The 12429-nt window shown below is 43.7% G+C and overlaps 1 protein-coding gene across 5 annotated transcripts in view; it reads left to right on the forward strand.

Annotated features, from left to right (window-relative positions):
• The first annotated feature begins 1179 nt into the window (after positions 1–1179).
• Positions 1180–12429, forward strand: part of DNAJC16 (DnaJ heat shock protein family (Hsp40) member C16) — a 44325-nt gene continuing 33075 nt past the window's right edge. For 2 of the 5 annotated variants that reach the window (XR_003971147.1, XR_003971148.1), the window contains exons 1-4: positions 1261–1355; positions 3206–3390; positions 7518–7584; positions 9248–9584. Coding sequence is in view for 1 of the 5 variants with exons in the window: in XM_030327117.1 (XP_030182977.1) it covers positions 3224–3390; positions 7518–7584; positions 9248–9584 (571 nt within the window). In the remaining 4 variants the exon portion in view is untranslated. Of the gene's footprint in view, positions 1356–3205; positions 3391–4793; positions 4818–7517; positions 7585–9247; positions 9585–12429 lie in introns of those variants that run through there. The other 3 variants (XM_030327117.1, XM_030327118.2, XM_030327119.1) reach the window with 3 other exon arrangements.

Below are 12429 nucleotides of genomic sequence, written 5' to 3' on the forward strand. Positions count from 1 at the left end.
AAAAGGCAGAAATCTACTCTTCTGAACTCCCAGTTTGTACAGCTCACTTCCACCTTTCAGAAATAATTGCTCCTGTTTGCTGAACGTTTGCTAAGTCCCAGCCATTGTGCTAGTCACTTTACATTGTGTTATCTCACTTATCCTTGACTACAGTCCTATCAAAGGAATACCAAAAACTATTCTTTTCCCCCATTTTACAGATGGGGGAAGCTGGATCTGGAGGAAGTGGTGTCTGTTCAAGGTCACAGAGTAGTAAGTGGCACAAGTCCGTTCAAGATTTAAACCTGAACCTGACTCAAGTCTGCCTTAGAATCCATTCTCCTGAGCATCAAAACCTCAGCCCCATTTATTCACTCATTCCACAAATATTTATTGAGATCCTGCCTGCGCTGAGGTCTACACAGGCATCGAGAATATACAGTTGAACAAATCAGAAAGCCCTGCCCTTAGAAGCTTACATTCCAGTGGGAGGAGACAGACGATGAAAAATATAAAGAAAGAAAAGATACAGTGTGTCAATGATAAATGAAAAGAAAAGTCAATAAAAAACAGGGCGGTGGGGGGATAAGAAACCTCTTTCTTTATATCCCCAAGGATACGTATCTCATTGGCTCAATGAAAGTTTACCTCATTCATCTGTGTCTCCCCCTCCCTCCCCACCACACACACATCCGTTTCCCCGAGCCGAGGGCAGTCCCTGGCACATTCTATGGCAGATCTCGCTTTGGTAAATAAGTTTAGGGGTCCTGGATTCTAGGCCTTGGGCAAGTCCCTGCCCCTCTCTGGGCCTCAGTCTCCCCATCAGTTTATGGAGGAGTTGGACTAGAAAGGGTCCCTAAGGTCCCTTCCAACTCTGACGCTCTACGATTCTATGAATAGGGTTAAAGAGAACAGGGACCAGCGATTGCTTCCCCACCCTAGCAACTGTTGCCAGACGAGGGCCATCTCCCGGTAAGTGTTGAAACACCTCCCTGGATCGGGGAGGTCTTGGGGGCATCCCATCATGCATCGCGACTTCGCCTCGCTAGGAGGCACGTTTTGTCCTCTTTGGTCACGGTCATCCCTTTGGATCCAGCCAAAGAGCGGGCCGCGTTCCTATGGCAACCGCGCCAGGTCCACGCGCAGACGGCGGGTAGCAAGGGTCAAAACAGATTCGCAAAGTAGAAGCCCTCGACCAGTTCAGTCCGTGACTTCCGGGCGCCGAGCCTTTAAGTGTCACGTGACCCCCTCCACTCGTCCCCGCCCCTCTCCCCTCCCCAGGTCCCGGCGAGCGCTGGTGCGGACGGGAGGCTCCTGGCCCGGCGGACTGACTGGAGCACGGACGCTGCAGCCGGTTGGGCCGGTGCCCTTTCCCGGTAACTCCTTCCCGGCGTGACGCGCGGAGCCGCGGACGCGGCGGGGCCGGGCAGGCTCGGGGATTTCCCGTCAGTTCCTCCTCGTTCCCGGTTCCCCAGGGCCCGGGGGAAACCGGGAGCCGACAGGGCCGGGCCCAGGGCTCTCGGTGGGCGGCGGGGGAGGCGGTCGTCTCCTGGAGGGTTGCGACCTCCGGCGGGAGCTCAGACCTGGAGCGTGCCTCCTGGAGCCGCTGCCTGGTCTGGGGGATACTGCCCGCGGGCGGTAGCCTACCTGTTGGGCAGGTGATTTCCTGCCCCGACGCCGGCACAGTCGAGCTCGAGACTGTCAGCCAAAGAACTTAACAGCCCCCCCCGCCTCTTGGGCCCCTCACTGGAGGCGACTGACACGGTGGAATAAGGCAGCGATTGCCCTGCGTGGTAGAAAAAAATAAGTACCCCCTTCTGACTGTCGACCCGGTCGGTGTTCAGTAAATCTTTACATACGTTTAACTCCCTTGCTGATCTTTTCAAGGTGGTATTATTCAGCCTCCATTTATGAATGGCACTGAGGCTTAGCAAGTTTCAGTAACTTGCCCAAGGTCATAAAGTGGTAGAGGACGGATCCCGATTTGAGTCTGTTTCCAGAGCTTGTGTGCCTAACTAGTAGCTGTCTCCTCTTACCGAGTTTTAGCGCTCTGTACATGTTTTATAGGTTATAGGTTGACTCCACAAGGAAGAAACGAATGTGTTTTCGGATTTGGCTCAGCATGCATGCAGTCCTAAAAGTTGGCCATCGTGTCAGTCAATTTTGTGATCACTCCCAGTCAGTGTTTAGACTTCCACTTGTCAAAATCCACCACTGTTACAGATTTGCCCACCTTAAGTAAGGTGTCACCTTAGACATTTGAACCTTAAAATGTTAGTAATTCATGTAAAGTCAGGATAAATATGACCCGTGAAAACTCACTGTATGATATCACAGAGTTCGTAATTCTTGACCGTAAAGGTCCGTGCAATACAGCACTACCTTGTTCATTAACCAACCAGGATTATTTCCCAGCCCACAGTGAGTTCAGTGACCACCCTGACCAGATATGGATCTTTAACATTTGAAGATGCCTGGTCTACAGGCTTTGCCATTAATCTCCCTTCACGTGGAAAACTAAATTTTTTTCTCACCCGTTTTTCTCCTCTTAGGTCTCCATTTATAACAACCATATTGCTGATGGTTAAATTAAAGAGCATCCTCTCTGTTTTCTTGCTTCACTGGGTGTGGTGATAAAGACTAGAATTGGGGTACACAACGTCATAACAAGTTTTTTATTTTTTTAGAGTATCTCACTTCCCTGTTGGTACTTATTTAACCCCAAGAATGTCACAACTATGTCATTTCACAGTTTCGCACTTGGTAATTCTTCTGATCTCTTGAATTTATTTAGCATGTACTCAGTGAAGTATTCTGAAGCCACGTATTTTTAAATTTAAAGTGTTATTGTCAGCATAAGTGAACTAGTGTGTTTGAGATGTAGTTGCCTTGATTTTCCTATGAATGTTTTCCCACATTTGCTTTTATTTCTCCATCTCATTGATTTTTCAGTCATTTCTAGAGCCAACCTAATCCAAGGATTCTGGCAAGTTGCTGTTAAGTCTTACCGCTCACCTTTTCACCTAGAATAGTTCTTATTTGTGATATTCAAAAACAGTAGTAAGATTGTCGATTTCAAAAGACATGGTCAAACAGCTCGACACCTTTCCTGCCAAACAGCTTTTGTTTGTTTTGTTTTTCATCTGTCTATCTTAGCCCTTTACCTCAAAAGCGAGACTGTCCAGGTTTCTACCGCTGAAACTTATTGCCTCTTCAATCATTTCAGCTCTGGAAAGGAAGAGAAATGGAAGTGAAAAAATTGAGCATTTCCTGGCAGTTCTTGATAGTTCTGGTTCTGGTCCTGCAAATTCTGTCTGCGTTGGATTTTGACCCATACAGAGTCCTAGGGGTCAGCCGAACAGCCAGTCAGGCTGATATTAAAAAGGCTTATAAGAAGCTCGCCCGGGAATGGTAGGTGAAACAAAGAAATAGCAGTTTAATATAAGCTAAGCAGTTGCAGTAGGGGAATGCAGCCTAAATTATGGTTAGCTTTTATTTGTCTCTGTGTCTATGTTCAGTAAATCTATATCTGTCTAAAATATTTCATTTGGGAGAACTAATGTTCATGTTATTCTATAATTTTTTTTTAATTTTTTTTTTTTAGTGATGAGATCCAAAGCCTGTATTGCTGTGAATGCTTTTGGCCTGAAGAATTACCCTAGATACTGCCAGCATATTTAATGTTAAAGTAGGAGGGAGCTTTAGTTTTAAAGTATATATGTCATCAGCAATGAATAAGCTAACCACCCCATGATGTTATTCATAAAGTAACCCTTTATGCTAAAGGGAAGACTCTCCAATCCTATTTTCTACATTATTAATTTTAAGCTTCCAAGAAAATTTAGAGTAAGAGCTTTTTTGCTCTCAATTTTATAAGAATATTCAGGAACCGAGTACATGGCTGTTAAGAATTACTCTACAGAAAAGTCATAATTCGGGGCGCCTGAGTGGCTCAGCGGGTTAAGCGTCCGACTTCAGCTCAGGTCATGACCTCACAGTCCGTGGGTTCGAGCCCCGTGTCGGGCTCTGTGCTGACAGCTCAGAGCCTGGAGCCTCCTTCGGATTCTGTGTCTCCCTCTCTCTCTCTCTGCCCCTCCCCCACTCACTCTCGGTCTCTCAAAAAAAATGAATAAACGTTAAAAAAAAAAAATTGTAGAAAAGTCCTAATTCTACGTAGGTAGGTTTTCTATATGCCAAAGAGTATACCAGTGTTTGTGAATTAGCAGGACAGCAATGAATTTAAAACTTACAGACAGGCATCATCCGTTTTTTCCACCAACACTTTGGACATGCCAAAGAAGTAGAGGTATTTGGATTATGTAGCTGGAGGGGCGCAGCAGGAGGGAAAGGACAGGAAGGGCACAGGTGACTAGAAGCTGGCAGAGCCAGTCGTAAATATAAAAGACCGTGGGAATGGGAATCATGACTGTACATGCTAGGCTCTTACGAGGCTCCAACTAGCCTGCTGCATGCTAGGTTCCAGGTTCTATGCTTTTTATCTTATATAAACCTGATCATTACCCTATGAGGGAGGATATTGCTGTCCCCCTTTTACCTGTGGGGAAATCTAGGCTCACTGTTATTAAGTCTTTATCGCCCCTGGGCTCCGTAGCTTGACCTTCTGTGCTAATAGATAGTTTATTGCTTTTTTTTACTTTGTAATCACTTGCCCACGTGAGCAGAAGAATGAGTGGGTTAGGTTTGGGGGTGGGGCGGGGCAGGAAGTTCTGCAGGAGCAAAGCTGCCACGTGCAGATGACATTGCAGGCCGTGCATGACTCTGCCTGACACCGTTATTCTTCAGTGAAAGACCTCCGTTTTAAGCTGGTTGCAATCAAGGTAAAAGATAGTTTCAAATATGACGTTTTGAATACATATTTTAAACCAAACTCCTATCACAGGGAGTCCAGAATTGGATACTGAAAACACAATCTAATTATGTGTGGCCTCTTTCCAGGGACTCTCTTTACAGCAAAGTTGCCTTCCACATCATTTCAAACTCTTGCCTCTTTATATTTAAAGCAAAATATATAAGTCTGCCGTAAATTCATGAAGTAGCAACATTCTTTTGGACAGAGTATGGCCTTCGGCCACATTTTAAAAGCAGAAATGATCGCTTGAGTATGGGATTTGTTAAAATGGACAGCTTTGACGTTTCTGTCTTCCAGAGCTGAAAAGGGTGTTATGATATTAATTAAATGAGTCATATGCTCCTCTTCCGTAATTAGACTCTCTCTAGGAGTAATTCATCACCGTAGAAATATATAGAATATCATCCAGCGAAAGTCTAAAATTTTACTCCACCTTTGCGTGTTCACCGTGCTGTTATTTTTTGCCGTTTGGGCTCTGGCAGGGTTTTATCACTGGAATCATTTGTTTCATTTCATGATGGCTTCACACACGCTGAAAAGGACAGTGCTTCCCAGTTTGACTTTTCAGAGCAGTAGCAGGGGGGAGTGGTTAGTGGTTGACCTGGATTTGTAGGTTTCCTCTACTAGGTTTTACTACTAAATAATGTCTCTTCGGCTTCTCAAGAGCTTTCCCCTTCCTCAGTGAAACCATCTAAAGTTACTCTGTCTCTCAGGAAAACTGTGTTTCTCTCCTAATAATTAGGTTTTAACGTACGTACTTTTCTTTTATCATCTTCATTGGCGATATAAACAACCCCACCCCAAGAAAAAGGCATCGTAAAATTTGATCCTAAGCAAATAGATATAACAGGGTCAGTCACTGGAACAGTAAAACGATTTGCCTAACACTTCTCTATATTACTTTTTCTCCCTTCATTTTTATTTCCTTAGAGGTGGCTCCACAGCCAGTAGATAGCAAGTGCAGTGTTTTTCTTCACTTCCAGATTTAAAGGACGAGTACACTGAAAATAGTATTAGGCAGGGCTTTCCTAGAGCTGGATTTGTCCTTTTCTAAATGTTTGCAACCTCGTGGCAGCACCCCTCAGTTAGGAAGATAGTTCTCATGACCTGAAACTGTCTTGTGGCTTCCTCCCCGTTCCCGGGCCTCGGTTTTGTCTTCGTCAGGATCTGTGGTTTTGGCCCAGCTGCCCTCACAGCCCTCGCCTTGGCTCAGTCTCCTCAAAAGCCCCTTCCTATCCTTCAACACCGCCCTACCGAGTTCTGTACGTTAAATCTTCATTTGTGTGATTGCTTTATTTTATCTTTTCAGCCTTTAGCCTAAGTTTGAATATTTAAAACACTGGGGGGTTTTTTGGTTTTTGGGGTTTTTTGGTTTTTGGTTTTTGGGTTTTTTTGGTCATCCAGAAGCACGTTTTGGAACCACCATCTTGTTTCTTTAAGTCATACTATTTTCATGATAACCCAGCTGAGATTTTCCTTTCCCACTGATATTCACACCAAGAATTAAATAGTAAAGCAAGGAATAATGTCTAAATTTAATGGACAGCCATTTGCAATTTATTTTTAGAGAAATCAGAATATGTGGTATAATTCATTCGAACATGTCCCGGCCAGATAAGTTGACCAAGTTATAAAATTTCTTTATTCCGGTGTACTTGGTGCCGTTTTTAGTAGTCGTTGGCTTCCAGAAGAAGGAATGCTTCTCTTTCCTGAACCTTTGCTAGAGGAAACTTACTGGAAGTTAGCAGAAGTGATTATATAAAGAATACGCTGTGTAATAGGGCCTCTTAATAAAGAGAACATTGAAAAATCAGTTGGTGGCAAACACTGACTTAGGACTTCGGGAGCTCTAAGGAAGTGAAACCCAGCCCCTACTTGCCAGGACTTTAAATCCCCAAAGCTGAAATTGGCATGAACACAGGCAGATGATAGAATACTGAATGACCACAGATGGATACAGTTAATTGCAAGCTGTGTGTAATAGCAAATATTAGTTCTAATATTAGTTTAAATCACTTTGCGTAAACTGTAGATTTTTCTCACCCCTTAAAACATGGGGCCTTGAAACCATGATCCGTTTACGGGTGAAAGGCCATCTTAGGCAAAAAGGAACAAGCAGAGCAATGACGAAACTAAAATGTTCTCTCTTAAACGTCAGCAGCAAAATGCCACTTGGAATATGGTCGTTACGAAACAAATTCACAGTGTGTCCTCGAAGCTATTTCCTATATCCTCCCGAGTTGTCCGAAGAAATACCTTCCTCGATGACATTCTAACATGGGGATGAATTGCCGCCATCTTGGGAAGGGAAGTCGGTTCTGAGGCCTCAGTGACATTAGCCTGGAGCCAGCTCCCAGCTCAGCAGTATTAGGAACAGCGTAAAGGCATGTGCATAGCCCACCTCTCCTCACTGGAATGTTCTAGTGCTCCCCGGTGTTGTGAAAATGTGCCCCACTGGAGTGCTTTTGGTAGAAACTGCCTGTTTCAAAGTTTCACTTAATTATTACTGTCACGCGAAGCAAGTGATTGCTTCTCCTGTGAATTTTTAAGAAACCGTCCTAACAAAATGGCCTTCCATCTGAGGTAGTGAACCGTGTGTACAAGATGTTAATTGACTGTGTGTAAAACATTAAATGCGTTCTCACTGCCTGCCCATTTGTGTTTTCAGGCATCCTGACAAAAACAAAGATCCTGGAGCAGAAGACAAGTTCATCCAAATTAGCAAGGCTTATGAGGTATCCTGTCAAACTTGTGATGCGTCCATTAGCTCTTATAAAATCTGCTTTAGGCGACCAGTTTTGTAAAGACCTCTCAGAAGGGGCACAGTCCCAATGCCCTTGACCCAGTTTCTAGATGATGGTAGAGAAAACTTATTTAGTTACATCCAATATGTTGAAATTGGTGCCTGAATCCTTCAGCTCTTAAAAAAAAAAAAAAAAAAAAAAAAAACTGGCTTATTTTAAAGGCTTTAATTGGAATTGTAGAGTTCTCAGAATTCCTAACTGTAGGTCTCTCTTTCCTTTGTAGAAACTTCTATTACATGGTCACTTTGACAGCACACATACTAGAACTTCTGTTAAAGAAAGATTGACTTCCCAATTTATTAAAGTGACACAAGGTTACAAATGCATTTAAAGAGACTTTTTTCAACAATTTTCCAACATGTCCACTTAAGTAACTTGTTCTGGAATGTGCGTTAAAGATAAGTCCATGGCTTTATGGTTTGTGTAGGGTAATGCTCTTCAAGAAACAGTGCTTGGCTCATAGAATGGCACATCATCCGAAAACAGCCTCTTGAATTTTAGACTCTTCAGAATTAAGCAAAACAAAGTCAGCTAACGTCCAGGACACTGAGCTCAACCCTGTGGCTGCTTTTTGGTGTTCGCAGCTTTTCATATCTTGCTTTGAGTTATTCCAACTTAAGTGGCATAACCTAGTCAATTTTCTTGTCATCCAGCCCTGGTGATCAACAGTATGTTACGTTTTATTTGCTTTACTGATGTATTGAGTACTGTGATAACCCCAAATCTCTGAAGGCAGGACGAACATAAGTATCTAAATGACCGAAGTATTTCAGTCTTGACATATTTAATGTTTCTGTTGAAAGTAGGGTCTCCTATAGATCTACCCTATGACCCAGCAATAGCACTGCTAGGAATTTACCCAAGGGATACAGGAGTGCTGATGCATAGGGGCACTTGTACCCCAATGTTTATAGCAGCACTTTCAACAATAGCCAAATTCTGGAAAGAGCCTAAATGTCCATCGACTGACGAATGGATAAAGAAATTGTGGTTTGTGTACACAATGGAATACTACTTGGCAATGAGAAAGAATGAAACCTGGCCTTTTGTAGCAATGTGGCTGGAACTGGAGAGTGTTACACTAAGTGAAGTAAGTCCTACAGAGAAAGACAGAGACCATATGTTTTCACTCTTATGTGGATCCTGAGAAACTTAACAGAAGTCCATGGGGGAGGGGAAGGGGAAAAAAAAAGTTAGGGAGGGAGAGAGTCAAACCATAAGAGACTCTTAAAAACAGAATAAACAGTTGATGGGGGTGGGAGGGGGGAGGGGGGTGACGGGCATGGAGGAGGGCACCTGTTGGGATGAACACTGGGTGTTGTATGCAAACCAGTTTGACAATAAATTTCATGTAATAAGTAAGTAAATAAATAAATAACATATAAAATAAAATAATATCTTAGAAAAAAACAAAGAAAGAAAAAAAGTAGAGTCTCCTGGTATGTTGCAGATTACGTTGAGAATATCTAACCATGTCGTGGCTCTCCATTCATTTTCTTCCTGTGTCTTCCATGCTGCTCACAGGAAAATCCTCTGGGTGAAACTTTCCCCACTTCTTAAATGTCTTTTTTTTTTTTTTTTTCTTTCCTCACAGATCCTTTCCAACGAAGAAAAGAGATCGAATTATGATCACTACGGAGATGCCGGAGAGAACCAGGGCTACCAGAAGCAGCAGCAACGAGAGTATCGCTTCCGCCATTTCCATGAGAATTTTTACTTTGATGAGTCTTTTTTTCACTTCCCTTTTAATTCGGAGCGGCGGGACTCCATTGACGAAAAGTATTTATTGCACTTTTCACATTATGTGAACGAAGTGGTTCCAGATAGCTTCAAGAAACCCTACCTCATTAAGATCACCTCAGATTGGTGCTTCAGCTGCATCCACATCGAGCCCGTTTGGAAAGAAGTGGTTCAAGAACTGGAAGGACTGGGTAAGATAATTTTATTTTCTGGAAGATGTTTGTATGGGAGAAGGTGACCTTCATATCTTGAATTATATAGGCTACTGGGGAAATGAAGCTGAGATTTCTCTCACAAGTTCATGGTGACTGATGTCTTCCAAGGACACGTTTTCAGAGCAGGGGAATGTATCAGCCACTTGCGTTTTCCATTACTAATTTGAAGCCTTATCCATAGAGTCTCCTAACATCTAGCTGGGGGCCTAATATATAGGAGAAGCTTAAAAACTATCAGTTGGACAAAGCAGCCCTAAAGCATCAATTTAGATGCCGGTGGGATTTGCAGGTTATTCTTCACACTGTGTGTGATTTCGTTCTTTTTTTTTTTTTTTTTTTTTTTTTTTTTTAATGTTTATTTATTTTTTGAGAGAGGGAGAGACAGAGTGTGAGCAGGGAGGGGCAGAGAGGGGGAGACACAGAATCCGAAGCAGGTTCCAGGCTCTGAGCTGTCAGCACAGAGCCCGATGCGGGGTTCGAACCCACAGGCTGTGAGATCATGACCTGTGCTGAAGTCAGACGCTTAACAGACTGAGCCACCCAGGCGCCCCTGTGATTTCGTTCTTTGATTTAGTTTACTGGAGCCGCCTTAACAGAATACCACAGAAACAACGGAAATTTATTTTCTTACAGTCCTCAAGGTTAGAAGTCCATGGTCAAGGTGTGGGCAGGTTTGGTTTTTTTTTTGAGACCTCTCTCCTTGGCTTGCACACGGCCGCCCTCTCCATGCACAGTCACGTGGTCTTGCCTCTGTATGTGCACATTTCTGGTGTCTCTCTCTCTCCCTTTCATGTCCTAATCTCTTCTTATAAGGACACCGATGAAACTGGATTAGGGCCCACTTTAATGACCTAGTTTTAACGTAATTACTTCCATGAAGTTTCTGTCTAAACGCAGTCACATACTAAAGTACTGGGGGTTAGGACTCCAACATATGGATTCTGGTAGGGGACACAGTTCACTCCGTAACACTAACGGTTATGGGTGACCACTCTCGATCACCGATGAGCCTTTCCTGTGTTCATAGTTACCACTTAGTGCCAGGAACATGTCAACCATCTAGACAGGATATTTATTTTAATAACTTTTAAAAGTTGGAATTATTGAATTGCGTGTGTATGTTGTGTTTCATAGGCTTTAGCAGACCTATTCTTGAGTAACTAAAAAAGGCCCAGCTCAAACACAGGGCCTGATTTCTCTGGAGAGAAAGTGCCCCTGAAAGCCATCAGTTCACTTATTCTAAAGCAGAAATTATCAGCCTGTGGTTCGGAAGCACTCAGATTTGCCAGACGGCTTTCCTGAGATTGAATAAAGAAGTTCTTGGAGAAAGACAAGGAAATAAGTTTAACATAGTGTCATACACGTGGTGGGAAGTCAGTAGGTGCTTGCTCGTGGTGCATAATGAATGAACGAGAGGCTGACCTCAGCTGGAAGCCCCTGGACTGAACAGCTTCCTCGTCAAAAAAGCATAATTACGTTTCATGCCACCCCACTTGGTATACTGAAAGCTATTTCACCAGGAGCTGGCGTTCAGACCCACTAGCAGAACATAAGGCACTGCATAAGTCAGGGTGGTAATGCGTCTACACCGAAGTCAGATCAGGGCCAACATTACGTTTTAAACATGTCAGGCAAATACACACAACGTGAGGTCGCGAAGCACAGCGTTTGGTGACCTGTGCTGCAGCCCTGGGCTTTGGAGTCAGACCGGTGTTCAGATCTCAGCTCTGTCATTTACTATCTTGCTGCCCTTGGACAAATTCCCTAACCCAGGTTTCTTCATCTCCAAAGTGGATGTGATAATGTCAAACCAATAGGGTCGTTAAGAAGATTAAATGAAAAAAAAAATTACACGAAGTGCCTGACATGGATCAAACACAAACATAAAATGAGTCATAAAAATGAGTCAACTAGGTTTTCTGGTTTACCAAAGAAAAAAAAATTCAAGGCACCTGTTTTATACATTTTTAAAAATCATTCTCAGCTATATCAGCCTACTTTCTTCAACTCACTGACTCCCAGGCACCGACTTTTGACTTACGTTTAGCTTAAGTCTTGAAAGGTAATTAGAAGTTGGATGGGCAGGAAACCAAAGAGTAACATTACAGGCAGAGAAACAAAGAGAGTCCACAGAAGAGCCAGTCGCAAGGTGTGAGTCGGGTGTAGACGAGGGGAGGAAGGAGGAAGAGTATGCTGGGACGAGGTAGTAAGGAGCCTTAAAGTCCAGGCTCGAAAAGGGGACTTTCGGGGCGCCTGGGTAGCTCAGTCGGTTAAGCGTCCAACTCTCGATCTCAGAGTTGTGAGTCCACGCCCTGTGTTGGGCTTAAGGCTGGGTGTGGAGCCTACTTAAAAAAAAAAAAAAGAAGACGACGAAGGAAAAGCGGACTTTATTTTACAGTATGTAATAAAGCCAAGGAAAGCTGTCACATAGAGCTATGCTTTAATCCGATCTACGCTTTGGAAAGCTGTTAGAGCCGCGTGAAGGACAGACTGAAGAAAGTAAGAAGAGAAGCTGGGAGAGGTCACCGGCCCCAGCGTGACAGCAACCACTGGCCCAGACTAGGACAGTGGGAACAGAGAGAGGTGGACAAGTGTTAGATATTTGAGAGGTAGGATCATGGAAGTCTGGAGGGACCTGGCTCCTGGAGACCCATCTGAATGTGAGGAGTGAGGAAAGAAGGAGAGAGAGGGTCACAGTTGACTCTGCATTGACTTGAGCTACTGGATCGGCAGGGAAGAGCTGGATTTGAGTCGTTCTAAATAGTAGCTACCGTCTGGACATACTGTGCGTGATGACGTGAAAATTATAATATTAGCTTCC

The sequence above is a fragment of the Lynx canadensis genome, chromosome C1, assembly GCF_007474595.2.
Source record: "Lynx canadensis isolate LIC74 chromosome C1, mLynCan4.pri.v2, whole genome shotgun sequence".
Taxonomy (NCBI): domain Eukaryota; kingdom Metazoa; phylum Chordata; class Mammalia; order Carnivora; family Felidae; genus Lynx; species Lynx canadensis.